This window comes from Clytia hemisphaerica, unplaced genomic scaffold (assembly GCF_902728285.1).
Source record: "Clytia hemisphaerica strain Z4C2 unplaced genomic scaffold, Clytia hemisphaerica genome assembly, whole genome shotgun sequence".
Lineage (NCBI taxonomy): Eukaryota > Metazoa > Cnidaria > Hydrozoa > Leptothecata > Clytiidae > Clytia > Clytia hemisphaerica.
In genome coordinates this window covers 77,322-105,017 of record NW_027103736.1, presented here as the reverse complement: position 1 = coordinate 105,017, position 27,696 = coordinate 77,322, and the positions used below count along the sequence as shown (strand labels likewise).

The 27,696-nt window shown below is 35.1% G+C and overlaps 2 protein-coding genes across 2 annotated transcripts; both read left to right on the top strand.

Moving 5' to 3' along the window:
- LOC136805115 (uncharacterized) lies at positions 1–27,280 on the top strand. The gene is made up of 17 exons (XM_067061673.1): positions 1–56; positions 340–369; positions 1,156–1,194; positions 1,346–1,408; positions 13,222–13,272; positions 13,594–13,623; positions 13,761–13,829; positions 14,946–14,999; positions 15,384–15,434; positions 15,662–15,709; positions 17,587–17,637; positions 17,758–17,799; positions 17,973–18,020; positions 22,350–22,400; positions 22,991–23,044; positions 26,044–26,140; positions 27,187–27,280. Exons 1-17 carry the CDS (start codon positions 15–17, stop codon positions 27,207–27,209), a joined length of 843 nt encoding a protein of 280 aa, XP_066917774.1. The 5' UTR covers positions 1–14; the 3' UTR covers positions 27,210–27,280.
- LOC136805113 (uncharacterized) lies at positions 1,721–5,103 on the top strand. The gene is made up of 2 exons (XM_067061672.1): positions 1,721–2,230; positions 2,668–5,103. The coding sequence occupies exons 1-2, from the start codon at positions 1,843–1,845 to the stop codon at positions 3,708–3,710; spliced, it is 1,431 nt and encodes a 476-aa protein (XP_066917773.1). The 5' UTR covers positions 1,721–1,842; the 3' UTR covers positions 3,711–5,103.
- Positions 27,281–27,696: the final 416 nt, after the last annotated feature.

Here is a 27,696-nt window from a genome sequence, read left to right as displayed (position 1 = left end):
AAATTTCAACACCAATGGAGAACCATGAAAAATTGCAAAAGTTGCAACTTTCTTCGGTAAGATTTCTTTTAAATTTTTGAGTTGAATGAAAATATGCAACATAAAAGCTTTCTATTTTGTTTTTGTCAAATACAAAAATAAAAAAAAACCTCCTCCTCTAGAAACAAGTGTTGTATCTCTAGTGGTCTTGTTGTTAGGTTACCTTTATCTTTCTTCATTAAAGCCTTTTCGAAAAAGCTTATACATAGCACACGCTATCTCACTTTTATCATACAAACAATAACCAAAGTCTCTTACGAAAGTTACTTGTTTCTTAAACAAATTCTCTTTTTTCTTCAGATAAACGCAACCAACGCCACAACAATAGAGGTATGTGTTCATCCTCGAACGACCTTTGCCTTTCCACCAATACACGGGTTGTAAAATTATATCAGTGCGTCGAAACATGTGATTACTCGAAAAAGTTCACGTGATCTTATTCCCATGTTACTTGCTTTACAACTTATAGCTGGTAACTTTATTACTGTCAATAAATTGGAACCAATCAGAAATAAATGTCATGTAACAACCATATAAAAATTTCGAATAAAAGCGTGATTTGTATTCAGACTTTCATTTTGCAACCTGTATATTTCCCGACTATTGGTTTGAACGGTCCAATAGCTATGAAAACACCATAAGCGATTTCCTTTTTCACTGTTACAAAAAACTAAGATTGCTGGGGAAATTTTCCCTTGAGGTATATATATTTGTTTCCAAGAAAAAATCCATTTCAAAGTTTAGTTGCCTAAATTTTCATGAGACAGGGGTATAATCAAGAAAATCTGATGCGTTCTATTGTTTCCTAGGCAACCGCTTTAGACCATATCTTGTCGAAATGATCAAATATTTACAATATCGACAAAACATTTTTCCTAGATTTCATCCAAAACCTAAACTATTGATACCGATTCAAAGTTAAAAAACATCGAACGAAATAATGTAGGACTAAAGCAAAGAGTTTCCAAAAAACACGTTTTTCAAAAAGAATTTGCTTCACCGAAAGCTTCAAAGTTTGGAGAATTGAATTTATGCAACTTTCCTCTGATAATAAGGCTCGCGTGAATGAGTTTAGATTAAAATTAAAATGACATAATAACATGGGTTTGTTTGCAGGAAACGACAACACAGGACAGCTGGGAAACAGTAACCGGGGTATGTTTTCATTTTTCATCTTCAAAAAATTTTACTTACAATTAGAAAATTTCATATTTAAATGATTGGTAGCTTGCTATAAAACTTACTTTTTCCTAGCAAAGTTGACTATACCTATTGAAATTCTTATGCAGAATTCTTTTTTTTTCAGAATTCTTTTGCAACGACAAGCTGTTCTTCAGCAAGTTTTATTGTTACGCCAATTGTCAAGCCTGTAAGTAGAGTTATTATACTGTAGTAGCATATAGCAATTTGCATATCAAGCTGGTGGTACACAACGTTGTTTCAACGTTCATTTAACTTTATATGGACGTTTCGAACATTAAATATACGTCAAAACAACATTTATTTAAGCTGGACAGTTATTGTAAACCACTCCTTCAACCACGGAATTCAAACCTATGGAAGAGCAAGTCATTGTTCTCGACCTCGTTTGCGGCTTTTGTCTCGGAACAATTAAATAGTCACGTGACGTGATGCTTCAAAAAATTTGAGGTCTCGATAACCCAAAAGTTTTTTAAACTCTCAACAAATGTAAAAAACTGAATCGGTGTGCAACAACAATTTACTTTCCTGCTCTCCTGAAGTTCCTGTCAAACTGTCTTTAGCCACTTACAAGTACAAGAAGTGATCTATTTACTTTACATCATGGATGAGTATAGCAGCGAAAATATTGTTGATTTTACTGATGATTCCTTCAATGAAGATGAATTAGAAGAACTTTTCAGTGTAACAGAAAATTGTGGCAAAGTTGACTTTGAAATAGAACTTTCGCCTTCAGAACAAACTCAACTTCTAGAAAGTGATGGTGCTGAAGTCTCCACCATTCCACCTCTGACGTTTGTCGATGAAAGAGACATTGATGTGCTGCATGTTCCTGCAATCCGATTCTGCCCTGATCCTGCTGAGAAGATACGAGATGTATTCCTCTGTAGATGGTGCAAGGAAACGTTTTCAAGCAATGCTATTGTCCAAAATCATGACAAAAAATGTTTCCAGAATCCTGCCAGAAGAACTAAACATGGAAATAAAATTGGTGTGTATATAACTCTGATTCTGAGTAAAACCCCAGGGGGCACTGGCCTTGAATGACTGGGACGTGTCGCTGAGGATTGAGATATAGACTCTGTCAGATACTGATCATTGCTGAAATTTTGAACCCTGACAGGACCATGATTTTTTTACTTTGACTGAAAATGGTACGGTCAACTGCACTAACTTAGGACTTCATCTAGGCGTCATCTTTTTATCCACGTTTAAAAAACATGTACCGTACTGTAAACAGCCATTTAACTTGCAACACAGACTAAACTTGCAACAGCACCTTATAAACGTGTTTTCTCCTCATAGTTTGCTTTATTTTCATTCATTTTTTTCAAACTAAGAACTGATCACTCTATCTGACACAGTTTTAGGTTTCCTAATTTGCCTTACTTTATAGTTTTTGAATACTTTTTTGTCTCTTTTTTTTAGTTCTCAATCGAAAGGAATTGGAGCCCCTCAAAAAAGAGGCTGTACCACACTTGACCATCGCTCTAGATATTGCCATCAATGACAAAGTTCTCAATCTGAAAAGTGGAGAAACACTAACACCAGGAAATTGTGCATCCAAATTGGCAAAGCAAATTCGTGAAAAGATTGACTCTGACGTTGCAGCCAATGAAATTAAAGAATTCGCAAATCACATTCAAGAGCTCCTTCTTCCAAGTGTGAACACTGATTTTTGCTCTGACGCTCGTCAAATTGGTTGCACTAAATTCTCATTGGTTGCAACAAGCACTTCTGGGAGGAATAAATTCAACAACATTATCAAATCGCTTAAGTTGAAGACAGACAGATACGGATTTGATATTTTGTACACCTTTCTCACAACGAAGATTTTTTCACTAATTCTAAAGTGGAAGAATGACCAATTGATTGCTACACCTAAAGTTGACTACCGTTCAGTCCAAATATCTCAAGACGAAGACAAAGTGCTTCGGTATGTTAGTGGCTTTATTCCATTTGCCCTCAAAAAAAGGTTTCTTCGTGTGAAAGAATCACCGTTGCGGAATGCTGCTCTCCAAGCAGTATCAGCTTGGTGCCTAGAAGAGGAGGAAGCAGATAAAACTGACTTTTATGACTATACCTTGTCTTGGACAAACAGAATAAACAGAGGAGGCCTAATGATCGTGAAAGAAAGCTTTTTTGTTTTCATTAGAAGAGTTGAACTTTCTGTTCGTGGTATTTTGAACCAGACTCTAATCAAAACATACAATGGTGAGGATTTGAGAGATACATTGTTCAATAGACTAATGAGTGACAGCCTTATAGAAAGCACCTGGGCTTCATTAAGCCGCATGATTCTATCAAACAAATTGAGGGCAACTTTAAAAGAAATAATCCTAAAGAAGTGGATCAATTTGCGAATTAGATCTTTTGTAACTGCATGGATTCAAGCTGCAAAATCCAAACAAGGTGAAGAGAAACTATCAAAAAAGGGCGAAGTATCTTTGAGAAAAGGTCTTGCTCAATAGCTTTTGAGTTTTATGATTTTTTTGTCTTATTGTTATACTAATATATTTAAAAAAGAATCTTGTGTGTTCAGCTATATATACATATCAAAACCAAAGAGAAAGCCTTAGATCAGAAAACTTTATCATAACTTTGCCATAGGATGCTATGGAAATCGGAAACAACAGAATATAAAACCTCATTAAAATTGAAAAATTTTTGTATCATTCAGAAGAGCTTAATTGTGATATTTTCTGATCTAGTTTTTCAATGTTCCTTTGATTTCAAAAATATTCAAATTCAACAAGTTTTTTTTTTATTGCCATGGCAACCCATGATATGAATTTTCCATGGCCATTTCAGTGGCAGAATTTTGTAGCACAAGAATTTTTAACCTTGAGAATCTGTCAGATGAGCATGTTTTAAAGCCTCATTTTATTGATTATATAGATAATAACAGTTTAATGGTGCCTTAGAATGTGGACCATTTTGTTGACTATCAGATTAATTGATTTATCAGCTTTACAACTTTTCAACAACGTTTGAAAGTGAAAATCACTGAAAATCCCTTTGTTTTTACACCGGTGGAAAATTAAGAATCACACCCTCAAAATCACACGTGTGTAATTGAATTTCCGACGTGGTCAACACAGGATCACATGCATTAGATATTTTGTGCTGAATCGAACAGTTGACAACATCAGAAATTCCAACTACACATGCGTGATTTTAAGGGATGTTCTTTTACGTTTCCCACTGCCTTGAAACAAAATGATTCCATCGTGTGATTTTCACTTTCTCAACCGTGTGATTTGATGACTTTTTTCCTGTGACAAGTAGTCAAATCTTGTCAAATGATTACTGGATGTATTTGTTCAAATTTAGTAATTGTTTCATTTTCATCCCATTCACTTTATTCGCCATTTACATAATCAGGACGATGATTATAATCAATGGTTTTCTCTAGCTCTACCCTTGCCGACCGACGGGGGTGCTCCGCTGAGATTCTAAAAATGGATCCTACGTGGGACTCGTTTTTGCAAAATAAGTGACCCTGAATGGGACTAAAATTCCAAAATTTTCTCAAAATGTTCTTCTTTTTCCCCCAAATTTTCTACTTTTTCCCCAAATTTTCCAAAAAAGACACCCTACGAGGGACTGATTTTTCTATTTTGGTGTTTTTGCGACCCTACCTGGGACTCGAAGATGTTGAAAAAGGTACCCTGACCAGCGGCGCATCCCCCTAACCCATTTTGCCCTAGTCCCCCCCCCCGGGATCGTATATACGTATGACAATTTTACTAGCTTTTTATTTTTAAAAAAATTACCTATTATTACTTAGGACCTATTTTTATTGTTTCTAGGTAGGACCTAGTCATTGTATTCTTTCTGAGATACACTTATTATGTAACAGAATCTGATACTGTTTACACCATAATTTTCAATGACCTTGTCTGTCTGGGAAGATTTTTAAAAGGGAAAAAGTTAAAAAGGGTTTAAATTGGTATTCACTAGACTTTTAAATTTCGGCTCAAATTCCTACTCTTAATAAGTTTTCAATAAAATAACAAAATTTCTGCAATTTAGGTCTCTTTTTTTAATCGATTTCCATTCAAGCTACTTAAATGTGAATGTCTATTTAAATTGGTATTCACTATGAAGTTTCACTATGAAAAAATTTTTGCATGAACTTCTTTTGCAGGTACTGTCTAAGTGCAATACATTTCACTTCCTTTTTGCTTGTTGGTGGGAAAAGATCTTCATGTAGTTAAGAAATGTGTTACACTTTCTCGGTAGCTTGCTCATGACAAATGATCTCAGTTTTCTTGCTTTTTAGGAAGGAAATAAAATTGATTAATAATTCAATGACAAGAAGTGAAATAAAAGAAGAACAGGCAAGATTCGAATCAAATGCCAAAATTGTTCACCTAAGCAAGATCTGGAAAAAATATTGAAAATAGAAATAAGATGAAAAGACCTGATGCATGGTTTCAGCTCACTTTTCAGGTGCCCCCATTGAAGCATGGTGCCCCCAATGAGTTAGGCCCCCTTGAGAAATTGCTTTGAGTTAGGTACCCATATTCAGCCGATAATCTTTTTGAATCGATTGACACTTTCTGCTAATAACCTTTGTTGTTATGCTATAAAGAGGCGACTGTAAATCAAAACCATCACATTAGAAAAATATAGCAAAAGGGTGCTGGGGTTAAAAAATTCAATAATTTGAAATATTTTGAAGTATTTGGAAAATTTTGGAAAATATAATAACAAGCCCCCAGAGCCTCCATCAAGACAGATAGGTACCCTTAATGAATAGGTAACCCCAAAGAATTGCAAAACATTAGCCCCCCACTACCAATCTTCATATTTCTGGGGTGGGCTAATACCATGTGATGAATGTAAATCAAAAGGATACAATACACAGCTATACGAGAAAGAAATCGACATCAAATAATAGTATCTTCATTTTTCTATGGTACATATATTTTCCAGATCCACAGTTGACTGGCTTAATCATAATATAAGAAATTCTACTAGTTTATTACATTACATTTTCCAATATACCATTCTGTGCTTAATTGTAGTGGGGTTTTTTTCCCAGGGTAGTAGGAAAGTTAATCAATGGCTTAAAGTGTTGCTCTCACTGAAGGTGTTTCAAAACCGTCGAGTTTTCAAAAAAAAAATTAATTGAACATTTTATGAAATAGAGCTTTTGGTCGGAAAATGGTCAAAATTTAGCAATTTTTTCCCAAAAAATAAAAATGACCCCCTACAATTAAGCGCAGAAGAGTAAGCTGTGATACTTAAAATGTGATATCGATAAAAATCTGATAAATACACCTTCCAACTAGATTGTTACGGCACGAAAGGTAGAATCCCATTTTTATTGTTTTTAATAAGCCCAAAACTTATTCCATTTAGGGTCAATAATTTCCTACTTTTATTACCCGTTTCCATTGAGCATGGAGAAAACTTGTAGAATTTCTAATTTTGAGAAACTTTATTTACTTCACGATTTTTTTAGAACAAAGCTTACTGCTAGATTTACCTTATTAATAATTATTGAGGAAGTGGGGCAAAATATTGTGGTTTCTGCAGCTTTGCTCTTAAAAATTCAAAAAAAGTTTAGATATAATGATAATATAACAATAATGAGATGAATACATAAAATAAAAGATTTAGTCAAAAGTATGAAGTCAGAAAATTTTTACCAAAAACAGTTCTCATTGTCTTGTGTATGTTTAACGTATCAAGTAGTCAAGTTCATCAATTATATTCATCCAATATATTTTCATGTGATTCAGTTCAAAAGTAGGCATCCAAGTATCATCTTTAATCAATTTAGAAAAATTTCATCAACAAAACCAGAATTCATAACCAATTCATAACATTGTTCGTTCATAAGACTAACAGTAATAAAATTATATTTCAATTTGTGTTCTTTTGCTTTTTAGTAGGTAATCTTGACATGTCATGAACATTCAAAGTTGATGCTTCTTTTTCCTTGTTACGAACGTTCCCATTTAGTACCCTAATAAGTTCATCTCCAGTTACATCTAGCCCCAACACGTTTCTGTTAAAGATGCTCACGCTTGGGCTCTCGTCTGGACCGTTTCTTGCACGTTGTTTTGAAAAGTACTCCTCCACGGGGTCTTGCGACAGTTTTTCGGATAAGAAAAAGGCAGCTTTCTCTTCGTCGAACAGAAGTTTTCCCAATTCAATGAATGATCGTGCTGTAAAAAGAAAGCAAATAGTGATTATTCTAAATTAAATCCAGGGAAAGAAAAAACCTTCAAGTTTTTAGTACAATCCTCATTAGTTTTTGGATTAAGAAAGATGACAGGAAAAAGACGATATTACATTGATCTTCATATAACACCATCAGGAACAAGTACTTTAGGGATTTAAATTTGGAGGGTGAAAAACAAGTTGAAAAAATAATTTAAAATATCTGATATGACTTTGATTTAAAAAATAAGTTTTTCTTACTTGTTATGCGCAATCCAACTAGTGTTTGCTTTGACAATTTCAGTTTGGCTTTTTCGTCAGCTTTCAGGTTGTCACCATGAGCATTGACTTGATCGTCCCAGTCATCAAAGAACTTGAGGAACTTTGTCTCTAGCCACTGAAACATAAGTATAATTAAAAATTAGAGGAGTTGCTTCAATAAGTTAAACTTAGGGTGGATTCCCATCTAGGGGAGAATCAATTAAGAAGTACTCTTTGGAAAATTAGAAAGCATAATATTAATGACACACTGGAATGAAATAAATACACTAGTAAACGTGAACACTTTTTTGCATAAAGACTGGCTCAGGAATATAAAACTTATAAAAAAGGTTTAATTTTTAACTGGAGTCATTGTCTCACACTTACCTCAAACCTCCAATCATTTGAACCAGTATATTTATCCTTGGCTTTCTTTCCTGATGTGTTTGTTAGCCTGGAAACATTCAAACAATCAAAAAATGTGTCCATTAAACGAACAAATTTTGATAACGATTCAGTACCAGATGCTTTTTGCTCATCCAGCATGTCAGCAACAGTGCAGCTTAAAACCTAAATAAAGAAAAGGGAAAAAAATTCTGTTACAAAATCATATTCCTGCAATTTTTACACAAATGGATTATTAAGCCTCTCTGGCAAAATCTTACAGAGAAACATTTTACTATGGCTAGTTAGCATTTAAAGCCATGCGAATTAACATCAACAAAAACATGTCTATTCAGGTCTATTGTTCTACATCTGAAAAAATTATAACATTTTACTGTTGTCAATTTTACAATTTGTATTGACTGTCTATGTGATATTTATCAAAAAAAATGATTAACAGCTGTATTGCAAGACTGTAATATCTTGTGGGAAAGTTTATTTATGCAAATATGTACAATATGATTCAGTTTGTACTTGAGCTGCTAGATTAACACGCATCCTGCTTCTGGGGTCCAACTTGATATGCTCATGCCTCAACTTATGACCAAATCTGATGCCGAAACAGTAGCGCGAGGGCCCAAGATCCCAGTCGTACAAGTCCAGGATTTGGTGCCAGCCCATCTCTTTTCCATCGAACTAAATTATCAAAATGAAAACTTTTAGAGACAAACATAAAACGACAACATACATACTAAACAACATACACCATAATTTCAAAAACATAAATTTCAGAGTAACTAGAGGCATGATTTTGGGCACTATTTTGTTGTTTGAATATAAATGTAGTGGAAAATAAAAAGAAAATCAATAGATTTACAACTAGATTCCTGCTTTTTTTGTTTGCATGCGAATTTTCCAGGTTGTTGCGTGTAGTTTTCATTAGATGGGGTGGATCAGAAAAAAAGTAGATCTTTCTTTTGGATGAGAATGCCCAAGCGTTGTAAGCCCAGTAAACATTTCCATGAAATAAATTGGTTTCCTTGGTATTTTCTGGAAGCTTGTGTAACTTAAAGTATTTTCTATTTGGACTTGCTCCATCAGCTGTTACAGCCCGTACTTTCAATCCTATACTTTCAAGGATACCAATCGCTTCGTGTGCACAGTGGAAGATTTGATCAGATGTGAAGCCCTCACTAGCAAAATGTCCAAAGACGTACTCAAGACCTGAACATAGGCCACGGACCATGAAAACCATAACATATTTAGCAACAGATTTTTCTTTCATAGTATCCTCAGAGCAAAACCTCTCGAAGCGCTCAAGCTCATCGTTAATATCACCCATTTCAGTGAATCCAACCAATCGGCCTGTTAATTTATCAAAAACCAAACCACTCTAAAGACACAATAAAAACCTTATCTGTAAAAACACTACTGAATTGAATAGAAAGGCTTGGTAGAAAGTTGACATAAATAGACAAAAGATTAGTTCAGTAAAAATGTTCAAAATTAGTCAAAAGCAAAAAACTTATTTCAGAAATCACACTTTTTAACTCACTTTAATTTTCATCTCATCGAAAACTAAGCCAACATTCCGTTGAAATTCTTGTTTGCAAGTCACTATAACTTTGTCAAGGAGACGCTTGATAATGTCTGGATTAAAACCGCATCCGGGAGTTGTGAAATTGATGTACTTTAGTAATGTAGTTTTAGATGGTAAATACATAAATGGTCCTGATTGGATGTGTTTGTAGGTTGCAGGTGATTTCAAATAAATGCTCAAACTCCATCTAACAATAAGGGGGTGCCATCTCATTCCTCTTGGATCGGTCATGGCATACTTCTTTTGCTGACTCCACAACAAGTGTTGTGGACTGTCCTCGCTAAAAGGATTATCACTTTTCTGAAGAACAGCGCTGCAAACGTCCTCCGAAACTTTATCTAAAGCCACCCCGTCTTCAAAAACCTGTTTTCTGACATACTTTTTTGTCTGGTTAAGTCTCCTGGCAAGGTTAGCTCTATCTTTTTGGTACAATTCAAGTTTATTAATTAAATGTTCGCGGTTCATCCATCTGAAAACAAAACATGTTCTACTTAAAATAAATACTTTTCGATATTCAAAATAAAATGATTCTGCCAACAATTTTTAAATACACCATAGCAATAATCATCACATTCGTGAAAATTTCATTCAAACTAGGGTACTTTTCTGTTCCGTTATCAATTTTTAAATTATGAAAATTCAAAAGAATGATAAAGAAACAGAATAATTATCAGTCACAAGTAATTCGTTGAATTTTCAGACTGAAATTCAAAACCTGAAAATCATAACCTGTTGTTGGTGTTTGGTGACATAACACCTTCATCAGATCGTCTTTTTCTTGATCTCATTGCATGTAGGACACTTCGATAGTGAGTACAAGTTTCACATCTAGCTCCTGAAAAAGCAATTTACCCGCATTCTTAAATTTGAAATACTGTATCCTCTATTTACACCTTTTTAATAAAAGGATACTTTTGAGGGATATAATCTAATTTAGGAAGACCTCATTTTGGTAAGTGGAAGGGTAAATTTTCAAATAATTGGCAAGAAAAATAGCCAACAACATGTTTTGAGGAAAGCCAGCCCAAAATTTATTGTGACAAAGTTCTTGCTAAAATATGTTTAATGAAGGCAGATACAATTATATACAAAATGTTTTTAAAAGGCTTGGCAGTTTGACTTCCGGTTTTCTCAAAACTGTACGAGTTTATAGAAATAAGAAAAAAATATTTTCCAAACCTTTACTTGAGTCAATAAGGATGTCACAATTTTCATGTCTGATTATCTTCATGTCAGACATAGTTTTGCCATCAGATGTCTCTAAATGACTCGTGACAGTGTTATCAATTGATAAAAATTGAAAGTCATTCAAATCCCCTAGCTTCTTAGACACCAGATCATCAAAATCTTCATTACCCCAGCATATTACAGATTGCTGTAGAGTTTTGAGTACACTGTTGATGTTTATTGTTGTGAGGATATTTGGAAAATGAAGTTTGGTGAGGGTTTCAGTTTTAATAGGCTTACCATGAATTTTGATAGTGTAGTTACCTATATGATCCAAAATTTCCAAGATTTTAGCTGACTCTGATGAACCACTACACCCATAACAACTATTTCCCAGCTCCTACAAAAAAAGGATGATGATATACATTTAGAAAGATGTATTAAAAATGCATGAAAAAAACATGAATCTATATGGTTTATTAAGAATAATGTTTAATATGTGAAACAAACAAAAGAAATACTCTCGACTGTTTTAGTGTCAATAAATCAATACAACAAAAATCCTAGACGTATAAAAAAGAAATTGAAATAACAACAAGATTGTTTGGTTTTGGTAAATAGCAATTTAGTATACTTAGCAGCTTTTTTATTATCTATTGCCATAATATCCAACTGGTCATACTGTTGAAATTTGTCGAGTTATGAATGTTACAATACACAAACTATAAAATAACAGAAGATTGGTTAAAATAGAGTAAATATATATTCAAATAAAACACACATGAACTTAAGATGAGGGACAATGAATTTTAAAGGGATAACCAGATAAAAAATGAAATCCAACCTAAAGATTCCTCCCATGGTTCATAGCAAAATCTCCAAATTTTACGGCTAGGCCTAGATCACAAATAGGTTGTGTTCGCGTCATTTTCAGCCCCAAAATATGAGTCGAAAAATGGGCTGAATTTTTAAAAGTTCAGTCTCTGCCAGTCTCTCACTCATGATCAAACTCGCAGTACACCGTAGGACAGATCATGTGTGTCATCATCTCACAAACCTATTACCTAACCCCTTGGTATTGGTCCAACTTTGTTGTCTATCAATAGAAAAGCCAATAGCCATTCCCTGCCCTCAGATTTTATAGCTTTATGGCATCAAATTTTTGCCCCTTGAAATTTTGTGATCCTGGAAGGTATTAAAAGCACCATAAACAAATATGAAAAAAGACTGTTCATAGTAAACCTTTACAAACCTTAAAACCATACTTAGAAGCTGAAATTAATGTCTCTTTCACTAGTTCTGATCTGCTTGTTGGATTTCCATTAACACAAACATAGCAGAAGTCACCATCAACGTGTGGCTTGTATTTAAAGACAGACCAATTCAAAACCTGTGATGTACGGTCTTTAAGGTGGTATAACTTCATGTAGCATTTGTTACAAACAGATTTGGGATGTACAGCGACATCATCATGATTGATATCTTTCAAGGCATCAAATTTGTTGATTGTATCTTGGAAAACTGTGACTGGCTTTGGTGATTTGTAACTTCCTTTTGTGGATATTTTTCCCCCGCAAATTCTGCACAAGGCACATAAAGCAGCAAGATGCTGATCCATGATAAGATTTCCTTGTAAACATGTATCAAATTAAATAAATTCAAGCCTGAAATGTGGAGATGAGTGAATTATATAAAGTCAAACTAAAATTTTTAAAAACCATCGCTTGAGTTTAGATGTCTACACGAGATGACTGAGGCAAAATATCTTAACAACAACGTCATTTCAGCATGATTTTGAAAAAAGTGAATGGGCCCTCACAGAGTTGAATGGGTAAAAAAACAACTTTCTATGTTTAGAACAACTCTCCATCTATCACCAGTAGAAATTTCTAGCCCATTCATTCACAATTCGTCTTGATTCAAGTCCATCTTTGATCACAACAACTTGAAAGTGAAGAGCTTGCCGGATTTTGAAGCTGCAAAGTGTCGGGTGGCTTGTCTCGATAAATAAAAAGTTTGAGAATTATTCCTTCTGGATGTTGGTACATGAAGTATCTCTGAATCCTGTCATCAAAACTCCATAGTGATAGCACAAGCATGAAGAAAGATGTTCAAGCTTGAATGGTTGTTATGCAGGCGGTGTCGGGAAAAAAAATTTTCGACGCCATGTTGAAAATCTCGAAAATTCAAATTTTGGCGGCAACGAGGTCCCTGCACAAAGGACAAAGCGCGGCTTTGTTTTTTTAACAATGACTTGCTCTTCCATAGGTTTGAATTCCGTGCTTCAACTTTCCCAAAAAAGCGCCTTGGGTCAAAGTTTTTCTTTTTGAACATCATTTGCACAAATTTTAAGAGCCTTCTACAATGTTTTTAATTTCTTGTTTATCTTTAAGGTGACAAAAAGAAAGGCCACACCACCGCCCACTGCTTTGTTGACAAAGAAGGTGAATTTCAGGATTTTTCATGCGAGCCTCCTTCCCCGCCCCTAGTCACGCCATCGTGCCAATTCGTTGTCTTCCTCACGATCACGAAAATAGCGAAATTTAGTTGATCACACAAAATTACACGCTTTTTTACGAGAATTACGTTTGTCATGGATATTCTTAGCTTTTTTGGGGAAATCATTGTAAAATATACGGGACCTCTGAGGTGGTGCTTTGTCAATTCTGGTAAATTTGTGTTCAATAATTTCTCTTCCTGTTATTGACTTCTTCGATGAGAATTTCGGTTTACGATATTTTCCGTTGTTTTCTTCATCTTCACAGGTTGATCGGCGACCGCTGGCCAGAAACATTGTACGGGTATTTCTCCATCTGCTTCATTTTGAACTTTAGCATTTTCAAAAAAGAGTATGCGTATTTTTATGAATTTTATTGATGCTTGAAGAGGGAGGAATAGAAATAAAAGATCTAAAGTCCGATCCGCTTTTCAGCAAGAAGACATTGAGGAAGAGGACGAAGAGGAAGAAAATGAAATTGTTCCGCAACAGCAAGAATCAAGAGTAAGTGGATTCTTTTTCCTAGAATGCGACATGTCGGTGCTCCTTTTTCCTAAAATGCGACATGTCATTGTTTCTTTTTCCTGGAATGCAACATGTCCGTGTTTTTTTTTCTAGAATGCGACGTGTCGGTGTTTCTTTTTCCTAGAATGCGACATGTCCGTGTTTTTTTTCCTAGAATGCAACATGTCGGTGTTTCTTTTCTCTAGAATGCGACATATCCGTGTTTCTTTTTCGTAGAATGCGACATTTCGGTGTTTCTTTTTCGTAGAATGCGACATGCCGGTGTTTCTTTTTCCTAGAATGCGACATGTCGATGTTTCTTTTCTCTAGAAAGCGATATGTCCGTGTTTCTTTTTCCTAGAATGCGACATATCGGTGTTTCTTTTAAATTCAACATGAACACATTTTCTTCAGAGAACCTTAATTAATCTGGAAGCTTCTGTCAAATGACGTTGACCTTTATGAAATTACACGTTATTAATAAGAACAAACTATATAAGAACATAAGGCTTCGATGGCTGAAATATTGAGCACAAACATTTCAAGGCTTTTTCTAAAACACCTGATTTCAGATCGGTGTTCTTAAGAATGTACGAAAATGAATTTTCACGGGATTTTTAAAATCATCATCATTTTCGCGGTATCTTCTTCGATTTTTCGGATTTTTACGCCTTATCCTCAAAAATAACGTATTTTCATCCATTTGCACAGCAGAAAACTCTCATCCTAGATTACTCCTAATTGTCCTTGGATTGTAGCTGTTGAACTCATCCAATTAAAGCCGAAATATTCATAATAAATTGAATAAGTTGAAAAATCTTTCTTTAAATAGGGGATACTCAAAAAAAGTAGTAAAAAGTCCAAAAAAATAACGACTCACAAAATGTGAAATCGAGAATATTGTAAGATTATTTTTAGGCTCAAAACTAAAAAAATCAAGAAAATCTGAAGGCTTCAAAATTTTTTGAGTTATTATAAAAAAACGTGTACAATCCTGGACGAAAGGCTGTAGACTTCTCAATGATCGATAAAAACTCTATTCCTAGTACTTTTGCTATGATTGGCAATAATAAACATCTACTAAATGAAATAAGCAATTAATTAACACTGTTTTAGGCTTCTAGTCCCTTTGGTCTTGTTGTTTCCGACCAAAATGAGCCTTCGACTTCGGTAAGTATTAAAATTGTAATCTCTCTTTGAATGATAGTAAGTTTTACAATATTTTTTATACATAAATGTTATATTGTAATACTTAATTACTATTTTTTAAGCAGCGATGAACAGAATCTTAGAATTTGTTTTGAAAAGGATACAATGTCGTAGGGACTAATTTTATTTTTGTGACGAGATTTGTTGCGAGAGGCCATTCCAGGATCGAAATGAAATCAGGACTGATCAACACAGTGGACCCCATTAGCTAGACGCAAAAACATCAAAATCTTAGTCCAACAGGAAGTCGTTACCAGAGCGTGCTGGTCATAATTACCCATGATGCCTTTTGAATGTGAAATGGCCTTTTCTAATGATCTTTTATTTCATGAATTTATGTTTTAGAGATTGACTAGCGACAGATCCTCAATTTCAACGTTCGTTGGAACACTTGAGGTACACACCTTCACAGTTTTCTAACTCACTAGAAATATCGCTTTACCCTTTATTTTCTATCACTGCGTGAAAATTTCGATAGCTGAATTTTCTAGTAGGGAAGAGTCGTGATATATGATTTTTTGATTACGCAGATCTTTTTTCTTTTTTCTAATACTTTTGCTATGATTGGCCTCAATAATAAACATCCCTTAAGTAAAATAAGCAATTGATAAACTCTGTTTTAGGCTTCTGGTCTCTCTGGTGTCCTAGACCAACCAGGACCTTCAGCCCCGGTAAGTATTAAAATTATTTTTTCTCTTCAAATAATATTAAGTTTTACGATACTTTTCATACATAAATAATTTGTGAATCAGCGATGAACGAGGCCCCCCCAGCGGACCCAAAATTCACGCCATCACGCCAAATTTTTTTCGATTTCACGCCATCACGCCTGAAAATTTTGATTTTCACGATCACGCCAATTTTTCTCAATTTCACGCCATTACGCCTAGAAAATTAGTTTTCACGCTCATATACTCTGGATAAATGCAGTTTTAAACCACGTTATATACCCATTGGTATGGATAAAATGCCGTTTTATATAAACTTTTACCCACAAATAGGTATGTGCTTGGTCGTCAATCAGTTTTTCGGCATTCTCATTCGCGTAAGTCACGATTATATCATTTTGCTATCGGAAAAACCCGAAAAATCTGGAAGGAATTTGACTTCTGTTTTTCTATTTCTAGTAAAACACAGGGGTCAAATTCCAGTTTTTTCGGGTGTTTCCGATAGGAAAAATGACGTAATCTTGACTTACGCGTATGAGAATGCCGAAAAACTGATTGCCGCATATCAAAAATTGTTTGACAACTTTGACAACACATCAAAGGGTCCCAGCCTGAGGGCTGAGGTATATTTGAGTAAATTGACAAAGCCCAACATGGTTGGGCAACGGAGAAAATTTTAGAATTTTTAAGGGTTCAAAGTGCTATTTTTGGACCCATTTCAATTCAATTTGAAAAATAATTCATGTAAAAATAATGGAAATCTTTTAAAATTACTATTAGCTTTTGTGGTAAAAACATGAGGGGCCATTTCCCCTGGGTCCCCCGTTGACGGGACCCATGGGCTTTAATTGTGAATTAGCGTGAATAGTTTTCAAAAGAGGAACGGGGAGGCGCAACCATGGTTTGCGTCGACGGGAGAAATTTTCGATTTAGTATGGCTACAATCGCTCTCATTTACTCTCTTTTTTCCAAAATATAGTTTAAACATCACAGGATTCCTTTGATCGATGCCAATCTGCTCAAAGTTACACCTCATAGTCATAATAAACCTGTTGCTTCTTTCTGTTTGAGGCTTTGCTACAAATATATATTTTCCTGAAATAAAGGACCTGATGTCTTTGATACATCTAAGAATAAGCATATGAGAAAGAGAGGAAAATGCTAGTTACATAGGAAGCGCGACCAACGGGAGAAATTTTCAACCCTCTCATAGCATTCGACTTTATTTTGAAGACTAGCTAGCAACTGCTAAAGACAATTGGAAGTTATAAGGATAAATGGCATTTTGCGCCGTTTCTTTTCTATTCTAAAACGAGATCTAAAGGAGGCCCCACCATAGTTGTGGCCGACCAAGAAAATTTTGAATTTTAAACCCTCTAAATTGGCTAAAATGGACATGGAATTACGATTCAAGTAGTAAATATAATTTTCACGATCACGCTGAACTGCAAATTTCACGCCATCACGCCTAAAAAAACTCGATTTCACGATCACGCCGGCACTTCATTTTCACGCCATCACGCCGTTTTTTTTTTAATTTCATGCCATCACGCCACGAAAAATCCTCCATCACGCCATCACGCCAACCGCTGGGGGGGCCTCATGAACAGAATCTTAGAATTTGTTTTGAAAAGGATACAATGTCGTAGGGACTAATTTGATATTTATGACGAGATTTGTTGCGAGAGGCCATTCCAGGATCGAAATGAAATCAGGACTGATCAACACAGTGGACCCCATTAGCTTGACGCAAAAACATCAAAATCTTAGTCCAACAGGAAGTCGTTACCAGAGCGTGCTGGTCATGATTACCCATGATTCCTTTTGAATGTGAAATGGCCTTTTCTAATGATCTTTTATTTCACGAATTTATGTTTTAGAGATTGACTAGCGACAGATCCTCAATTTCAACGTTCCTTGGAACATTTGAGGTACACACCTTCACAGTTTTCAAACTCACTATTTCTTTTTCTTAGTACTTATGCCATGATTGGCCTATAATAATAAACATTTATTAAAGTAAAATATTCAACTAACTAACTCTGTTTTAGGCTTCTGATCCCTCTGATCTGGGACCTGGACCTTCGGCCTCTGTAAGTATTAAAATTATTTTCTCTCTTTGAATAATGTTTTTATCAGGGGAGGAGTCGTATATGGTTGCTTTGATTAGGCCAATTTTTTTTCTTTTTCCAGTACTTTGCCATGATTGGCCTATAATAATAAACATCCCTTAAGTAAAATAAGCAATTAATTAACTCTGTTTTAGGCTTCTGGTCCCTATGTTGCCTCCCACCCGGTTGAAACTTCGTCCTCAGTAAGTGTTAAAATTGTTTTTTCTTTTTCAATAATATTAAGTTTTACAATACATACATACAATACAATACATTTTATCAATGCGTGAAAATTTCGATGGCTGAATTTTCTAGGGAGGAGTCGTGATATATGGTTGCTTTGATTTTTTACAACTTCTTCAATGATTGTGCTATAACTATCATTTTCCCACGAGTGATGTTTTGATCTTAGAACATCATTAATATGAAAAATATTTCAAAAAAATTATTCCATCGAAAGATATAGTCCGCATTTATGACGTTCTAAGATAGAAGATTTCCTGATACAAAAAAGAAGATCACCATATCATTATTCTACAAGAAGTTGATCTTCTTCTTCTTCTTCGACCATTTTTTCATTTTTTTCTTATTTTTGACAATATTCCACTCCGGATATTATCTTTTTAACGAACTAATGCAAATTCTATCAAAAGTTATTGAGATTTGAAAAAAAACATTGCCAGCTCATTTGAAATAGACTTTAATATCCGTTGAGTATTTGAATATAACACCCTAAACTTCATAATGTTTTCAGGTAGCAAAATTCGCCATTTTTCGTGCACTTGAAAAAGAACACTCACACAAGTGTTCCTGTTTCATATCAGGCACATGTCACATCTTTTTATCGTGCTGGATGAACAAAAAATTGTTTTTTCTTTTCCTCTTTCTCACCGTGTCAATTCAATGCGAAAAAGCTTGCAGATTAAAGTTGATGAGTAAGCGAACGATATTCACTCTTATATAAAATCAAAACCTTTTTAACCACCTGTCTTCCTTGGAGGACTTTGAAATCGTGTTTGAAAATTCAACACCAACGTGCAGTGATAGATCAATCTAGCTCTCTATATTCTGCTTGCAACCAGTGATCTTTTATCTTTCCTGAAACAGTTTCTTAATCCAGTCCGAGCTAAATTTTTGCTTAGAGTATTTTTGAAAGTGGTACCTTATCAATAAAAGAACGAGAGAGATTTCTCAATACACGTTTTTATTTTATGAGGAACCTTAACTTTGCTCTGAGCCTGGAGTTCCTTATTTTTACAGAGAATTTCAGCCTCATAGTTCCTTATCGAGTTCCTTATTTACATAGCTGCTAAGTTTGGATAACCATCTCTCACTGTTCCTTTAAACTTGTTTTCTTATTCTCAGCCTGAGCAGTTCCTAAACAATTCCTTATTTTTTGGACCATTTTCAGCCTCGAGTTCCTTTAAAGCGAAAAATGAGTAAAATGGCATATTTTGCCCATTTTAAGACTATGAAAGCCCAGTAAAGGGTCAAAATGGTTTCTAAATGGTGTCTTTAATAAACGTGTTCTTTATAAAAAAACGTGTATGTTTATAAAAGTATATGTGATAAAACCCTTTCATAACTCCAGATTCCCGAGGAGATACAACATGAAATTTTGCTTGGCACTGCTTTGATAAATATACAATTCCCTTATGCAAAAACCTTTTTAAATCAAAGCCAAATCTTTTTACAAATCTGTATTTAAAACTGATGTTTTGATTTTTCACTTCCTGTGTAAATGGATAAGATTTATTTTCCTTGAATATTTGTGATTAATTCTTTTGTAAACTCCGATTAAAGATGGTGGATGGGTAGCTCATTCTAGAGTTTATGAAACTTGATCTTTATTTGAGGTCCTCCAGCGGTACCCAGTAGCGGCCTGGCTTAATTTTCTTGGTGGTGCAAACTATGAAATTGGCGCCCCTGGTATTTTTGTCCTTGTTTGCGCCCTCCATCATTAAGTGAAAATATTAAACTGTAAGAGCAGTGACTGGTTGAAAGTAACGCCCCTAATCTTTGAAATGGAAATTTTATACCTAGTAAGTCGATTTAGTCTATATTTTTGCTTTCTAAAACTCTTATCAGAAAAATTACCTGATAATCTTACTTTACCCTCCACTGATTAAAGATCATGACTGAAAGAGCCCCCAAAAATGGAGAAGTTGGGAAGAAGGGTTTGTTTAAATTTTGGCGCCTCAGGGAAAAAATTTTGGTGTAAGAAAGGTCAAACAGCTTAAAAGATCTTCTAAAACGGAGAAAGTTAGTCAGTATAAGACCACAAAAACCACAGCGAGAATCAACAAGTTTTGATCATTTTGGAAATCTCTCATTTTAGGGGTGAGCATTTGTAACTAGGGGAAAGTGAGCAATAAATTTGTTCGAGTTTGCTAAATAATGTTAAATTTCTCTTTTTGTAACAAAACTTAGATGTCGAATGAAACAACAGCCGCCATCTTGGATTTCCATCAAAACTGACTTTCGTATCCGTCAAAGAAACATTTCTAGCGGGCCGCAGAAGAGCACTCTCATACGCCCAATTCATAAGGGCGACACATTCTCTTTAACCCCTGGTGGATACACAACACTTCTCTTACTTCTGATTCAATATTGATAGAAGTTTTGAAAAAATTCAAGAGAAAAGATGCAAGAGGGTAAAATAAAGCGCCGGAGGTGAAAAAAATTAACATTGTACTCATAGAAGGCGCTATAAACGTGCCGAAGGGCGCCAAGTTGCCTAATTAAACATCAACAAAATTTTGGCGCCCCCTTGAAAAGCTCTTTTGGCGCCCCTCTCAGATCTTTATGGGTGGTGCACTGCACACCCTGCACCCCCTGCCAGGCCGCCACTGGCGGTACCCCTCACACGTCATCATGCAAATTTTAAAATTTTGAATTAAATCACTAATAGGCAAAAAATAGTGAAAGAATCTTAAAGAACTGGGTTCAACTTCAGTGTTCGTGTGAAAGTGGAAGGCCCAATTGTACACTGTTTTAAAACAGGATGATGAGCTCTCAGGATAATGGAAGGCTGGTGTAAACCCATGATGATAGGAGCTCGGGATTAAAGAAGACCCAATTGTAAACCAAGGGTGAGGGGTACTCGCAATTAGGGAAGGTTTGATTGTAAACCCAGATGGATACTCAGTATAAAGTAAGGCTAAATTTCAAACGCGGGGTGAATAAAGCCTACTTTGACGGACACCCAGGAAAGGTAAGGCTCAATTGTATAACCCAGAGTGATGAGTACTCAGAAGGATTTGAGAAAGCGCAGGCGTAGGTAAATTTAGAGATAAAGAGATATTTTACCGTGTAGAGCAACTTTTTATTCTGGCACCTAAACAAATTGATGTCAAGTATTTTTGAACGTGCTTGAAATTTTTAGCACTTTTAGCATTCAAAAAATATTTCACATCAATTATTTCAATCTAATGACGTTAACCTTATTAACCCCAAGCTTTGGCTGCGTTTAGACCAGCCTGGCATTTGTAATTGCTTGCAGTATTCTTTTGAATTCTATTTTTCCACGCAATTGTTCGGTTTGTCAAATGCCTAATGATGCCGGTTGGCAGACGATATCATCCACCAGGATGCAAGTGAAATTTTTCAATCTGCGGACCTAGACGGGGGTTCGGTTATTATCAGTTAGGGTTAGGGTTGGAGCTCGAGAGTCACAATATAAGGCCGAAGGCCTTCTTAGGGGCATCCGTACCCTGTGACTTAGCTTAGGATCCCGTAGGGATCCTTGTAGGGGCACCGGTAGGGTTGGGAGCTTTCTTAATAAAGGTCTGTAAATTACACGCTATAAGTATTTGTGAATGACAGCTTTCTGCCGTGTCTCGTTGGCGCAAGCGGTTAGGCATTGGGTTTGTAATCTGAGGTTGCTTGTATTTGGTGGTTCGAGCCGGGGTCGGAGACCTATTTCACCGGTACGGGCAAATTTCAGAAAAATACTTAGAAAACAGTTAGAAACACTAGAGAAAGTCAGAAAATCAGGATAGAAGATAGGAAAGTAGAAAATAGGGGGAAAATAAGAGAGGATGCATCCTGGTGGATGATATCGTTTGCCAACCAATGATGCCAGCGTGTTGGCATTTCCATTTTGAGCAAAGGAATCCCCTTTTCTGGCATTTCAAATCAAACAAAGGAACCAAGACAAAGAGAAAAAATGACATTTTTGATTTTTTAAAGTATTAGCACGTTTTTTATTCAGTTCTTCCTATAGATTGTAAAATTTGCAAGATTTGTAATAGCCTAGCCCTACGGCAAAAAGTTTCAGTCTTAATGACTGCAGTTTTTGAGAAATTCCATGCTTTTCATCGTTTGATCTGTCAAAGTTGAACTTGAGGGAATCACCTTTTCAGTAATGACTCTAAAAAGACGATTCCTTGAATGCCATGACAGAAAGTACAATGGAAAAGCTATCAAAATCGAATCCCTCATGAGCAAATGCCAAATAACAAATGCCAGGCTGGTCTAAACGCAGCCAATACTTCTTCATCTTTACTTTCAATTGTCTGCTATTTTTTAAGGTCGATGATAACGATGTCGTTGGTAATGTTGTTAGTGATGTTCCTTCCACAGTGAGTCTCTTAAAATGTATTCCACACTGAAAGAATCAAGTTGGTTTGCTTAGCATATTTCAACATAAAAGTGTTTTGTTAATAAGAAAGTTTAGAGAAGAAATTGATTTTTACTACTTTTTGCTGAAATGCAATTTGAAGCGTTCAAGCGAACGAAATAATTGCCTTTGTTTCGAAGTACTTAAGCAGATTCTAATGATGATATGAAGCACGAAAGTTGATGCATTTTGCAATTGTACAAGCGTTCGTTTTTACAAAATCGAAAACCAATCAGCTTATTTATTCTTGACTCGCGTAACACATAGCCTATACTAGACGTCACCCGCGTTTTTTTACGCAATTAACGAGATGAAAAATCCCGGTTTTTAGTGAGGTGCTCGCTACGTAACACAGGGTGTCCAGATAAAAAGTATCGAGTCGCACCACCTTTGTTCCCGAATTTTCAGGCAGAAAAAACTGGAGATTGCCAGTTATTATACAAAAATCAATTGCAAATCTCAAACTGCTTAAGAAAAAGGACACTAATATAGGGTGCAAATTTCCTTTAGTGGAGATTTTCTAGTGATAAACATATTTCTTTTATTCTTCAGCCGGCTACAATAAAACCGAAAGCCAAACGCCAAAAACGGATTTGCTTATACGACGTAAGTTCAAGTTTAACCCTATTTGGACCGGGCTATTTTTTGGTTAAATATTTAAAGGAGTCTAAAAAAAGGGTGGAAAAATCATGAAAATTGGCATGAGTGTACTCAATCGTGTAAAGTTTACGTTTATGCCCAGAAAAATTTCATATCTCTCATATTCTGATGATGTCAGCACTTTTTTATTAGAAATTCATGAAAATGAGCAAAAATACGACTTTTTAAACAGTTGTAGCCTTTGATATAAGATAGATTTTAAAATTCTGTTTTGACATTTTAGAAAGCTTTGGTAATGAAATTCCCTTTTGACAATGTTTTATCAGATTTTCCTAATTTACAATTTCTGGGTCTATAATAGTCATAATAAGGTACCAAAATCGCCAAAATTATTTTTTTTAATGGTGCGACATTTTGAAAAAATGACGTCATCAAAAATATTTTTTTTATTAATATGTCACTTTGTGCCGTGGCAAAATCAACCAAAAAGTCCATACAGTAAAACCTCTAATTAACAGATACTCTAAAAGGCGGACACCTCTGATTAGCGGACAATTTCATTTTCCCCGGCCGTTTCCTAGTCAAATCCTCATAAAAAAGTTTCTAAAAGGCGGACACTCAATTAGCGGACCCTCTGATTAACGGACAAATTTGTTCGCACGAAATGGCCAAAACCCCTATTTTAGCTCTCCAATATATCAAACGGGTCACAGACTTCCATAATCGAAAAAAAAATTTTAGATATTTTTATTTCAAGCACTTATAAGTCTTATTATTCAAATTATTTCTACCAATTTCCAGTTTTCCCTTTACCCATTCAACGAATTGTATTTTCAATTTTGGTGTTATATTTCTAGATTTTCTTTTATTTGTTAAAAATTAAATTGTTGCGTTTTAATAACCTTTCTCTTGTTCTTCTATGGCCTAGCGTCTGCAGATAAGTACCTTAGACCCCAATTTTGTATTTTCGACACCCTGGGATGGCCTAATTTCAAAATTGGAGCTCCGAGATCAAAAGTTTCTAAAAGGCGGACACTTCTAATTAGCGGACACTAACCCCTTTCCCCGATGGTGTCCGTTAATTAGAGGTTCCACTGTATCTCAATTGGTTCAAAAGATATCGGACTTATAAATAGGCCAATAAATTTTGATCGAGAGAAGTTGGGACTTTGGTGTAATACACTTTTTTGCCCAGTTTGAAGAGCTCTATCATGTGATATAGGTCTTTTTTTAATTTGAAGATCCCCCAAAAATCATGAATTTCCAGGCCTTGCAATTTTGCCTGGAAACGCAAAAAATCGCCAATTACTCGTTACTTGCACGATAATATCGTGGAAACTTTTTGATTTTGAAATCTTCATATACTAATTCGCGAGTTTCCACCAAAAAAAGTTAGTTCTAACATGGAGGTATAAAGAAACAGGAGAAGTATGCTATTGTAACCAAGCTCGCCCTACGATTAAAAAAATTACGATGTATGCATGCTCATAATCTCACATATCGTGCATTCTTAATGAGCTCTTTTATCCAGAAGTGAAATCCTATTGGCTCATTTAAGCTTTAGAAATTAGATGAGACGAGATTCATTGTTTCTGACATCAGTGTAAGAAAATATTTGGACTAAAAAAAGGCCTGTAAACTTGGCAATCCTTCATCAAATGATAAGATTTTTCGATCAATGTTTTCCTTAAGGTGAACTCTATTGCTTGATACTTTCCTCCCAAATTCTCCAGCGACTTTATGTCTACACATTGAGTCTGAAATCGTGTGTGCTTATAAAGAACTTTTCATTTTCTGGATTGAGAAAATATCTTTTCAAAACAAAATTGAACGGATAGCGAAATGGAACATAAACTTGCTTCGTGGACGAATTTTTATCTAATTTTCGTATATTAAAACACGAGAATGTTCAATACTGATTATTAGAATGTTCATAGCAAACTTGAGTTCTACTAAAAAGTCTTATTTCATCGGGCGAGCTTAGAATTTCTTTTGATACATTTTATAAAAGAAATCAAAAGACTTTAACGACCAATTACCGACACATTCAACTCCTGTTTTTCTTTATACCTCTATGGTTCTAAGATGTGTGTCACGAAATGAAACATTTATCGACCTCAGCAGAGGGACTATATCTTCTTCCAAGTCACTATAAACTTTCAAATAACATTTTTTGTAACTGATGTTGGCAAAAGTAATTCGTCATTTTTATAGCCCATTTGGACGTCGATTACTTTTAGCAGGTTTTAGAAAAATAATTAGTAGAAATAATTGGTGTTCTGTTTGTCATCTAAATATGTGCTGAGTGTGTATGTGGGTGAGACTTAATTGGTCCAGCGCGCAGCAGAATGGACCTTTAAAAAGCAACTGATCGAAAAGATTTTGTCTTTGTCGGGGCCTGTGCGCGCAATAAATTAACAAGTCCAGGCTAAACCAACCACCGATCTAGAATTTTTGCCCCGCCTACCTGTGCGATGTTTGACCTATGTTTTGGATTGAATTGGTAGTAGAGTCAAATTTCCCGGTTAGATTAAAGGGTTGTTTCAGGTAGGGTCAGTTAGGGTTAGGGCTAGGGTTGGGGATGTGAGTTAACCCCTGGTTAGGGTTTTAGCCCCCGGGTAGAGTCTGGAGTAAATACCATGTTTATTATTTTTTACAACTTTGAACTCCTTGCAGTTGTGAATCGATGGCCGAGTAGTTAAAACGCTGGCGTTCTGATCATAGTTGCTTTGTATATAGTGGGTTCGATTCCCATCAGCGGCAAAAGTTTCGAAATTTGCGTCCCTTAAGGAACCCGGTACGAACGACATTCGGTTATTGCTACGTCAGCTGGACCTTCACGCCGCTCCGGCTTCTTGTTTTGTTTTTTCATCTGCAAGAAAAATCTCTTATACCATCTCTCACCTCACCCCAAACCGCCTCACCACCCTAGTTTATGCGCAATATGTGAATTATCTTGAAAAGAAAGAAGTGTGCAGAATTAATCGATCTTTTTCTTCTTGTAGGATTTCGACTGTGTATGTGGCAAAAAATATTTAAACAAAAAAAACTTAAACAAACACATTACTGCTAAAGGCAATAATGCGGATCATTTCAAAAAAAGTAAGTCTAATTTGATTGATTTATTTTCTTATCATGCTATCGTCAATAATTAATCTCTTTAATATAGGGATGTGCGACAAGAGTTTATTTTGTCTTCTTTTGATGTGTCAAAACTTTCGGTTTTCATTTTAATTTTGTTTTGAAAGTATTACTTTTTAAATTTTACAAAGCTGTTTGTAACATCGGCGGTGTTTAAATTTTCAAAACTTTTCATCCTTGTCGTATTTCATTTCTAGTCACAGTGAGTAAAAAGGTCTAAAATATGATTTATCACCCTAACTTACATCGTTGCGGTGGAATGAAATATCCAAACTAGCTTAACGCTTACAATGAAAGAAAAAAAAAACGAACAACGTCTTATGCATTCTTTCATCCTTAGGCAGATTAGACTTATAGTGATTGACTCAATTTTCGAAATCGAGCTAGGTAGGACTGCGAGAATGAAATTCTTCCCTAGTCAAGCATTAAAATACGTGAGAGCGAATATTTGGAACTCAAAAATCGTGTGAATATAAAAACAACCAACCCTTAAAGTTAACGTTAAATTTTTGACTTGTGGTAGAACAAGGGTTGGGGTGAAAAGAACTGGTGTCGATATACTTAACCTAGACGATCCTATCGTCTACACAAGCTCACTAAAAAGGGAATAGTTTAGGAGAGGCGTGATAAATTCGGGTGGAGTAAGCAGTGGCGGAGATGTTTACAGTGTTTTGTTCCAAAACTCTACCGTCACTTTTTTCCCGTAAACCGCCCTGACGCTCTAACTCTTTCTCGCATTTACTTTAAACGGACGATAGCATCGTCTATACTTAACCTAAAACCGGCGTGAAATTTTCATTGATTTTAACTTCTAATTTCAGTAAGTGTTTAACAGGGGTCTAACAGTAGCATGAAAAGTTATCAATCATCGATTTACAATAAACTTTTTATCAATTTACGAAATGACATCAGCCAAAAATCAGGCAGTGACAGGCAAAGGGTTTTATAACGTTCGATTTCTTTTTATGCTGAATTATACAATTCGATTTCATTATTTTTCCTTCTAGATCCTTATCCACCGGATTATTAGTTTTTGTTTTCATTTTGTTTATTTTGTTTATTTATATTTACGTTAAATTATATATAGGAAGTGGCTCAACATAAGGCAATTGTTTTTCTTTTTAAAAACCTTATAAATAAAATGCAAAAGAGTCCCTGAAAATTTGAGATAATTATCTACATATAACATAAATCGTTGAGAAGTTTTATTTTTGACGCTTTTTCAATCGCAAGTAAAACACTTAAATGGACATAAAAGTAATACAATATGTAAACATTGCGCGAACCACGTGTCAAAGAGAACAATTAAAATCACGTGTCCAAACCAAACTTGTAAAACAGTTGAAACAATCAAAATCAGCCATATTTTTTATGGCATTTAATTTTTATTATATGAAATCACTCAATATCAAGCAATTGAGGGGTAAAGTAAGGGGTAAACAAGATAAGAACAATTGGAGGCTCAAAAAGCCAAAAAAATAAGAACAGCCGCTGAGCCTCAGCAAAAATTTACTAGT

Bases quoted from the DNA above. Each gene is read 5' to 3' on its own strand.
- LOC136805113 (XM_067061672.1), top strand. From the start codon at position 1,843: ATGGATGAGTATAGCAGCGAAAATATTGTTGATTTTACTGATGATTCC. The intron at 2,231-2,667 runs GTGTGTATATAA...TCTTTTTTTTAG, and splicing joins TAAACATGGAAATAAAATTG to TTCTCAATCGAAAGGAATTG.
- LOC136805115 (XM_067061673.1), top strand. From the start codon at position 15: ATGGAGAACCATGAAAAATTGCAAAAGTTGCAACTTTCTTCG. The intron at 18,021-22,349 runs GTAAGTGTTAAA...CTATTTTTTAAG, and splicing joins CGGTTGAAACTTCGTCCTCA to GTCGATGATAACGATGTCGT. The intron at 23,045-26,043 runs GTAAGTTCAAGT...TTCTTCTTGTAG, and splicing joins AACGGATTTGCTTATACGAC to GATTTCGACTGTGTATGTGG.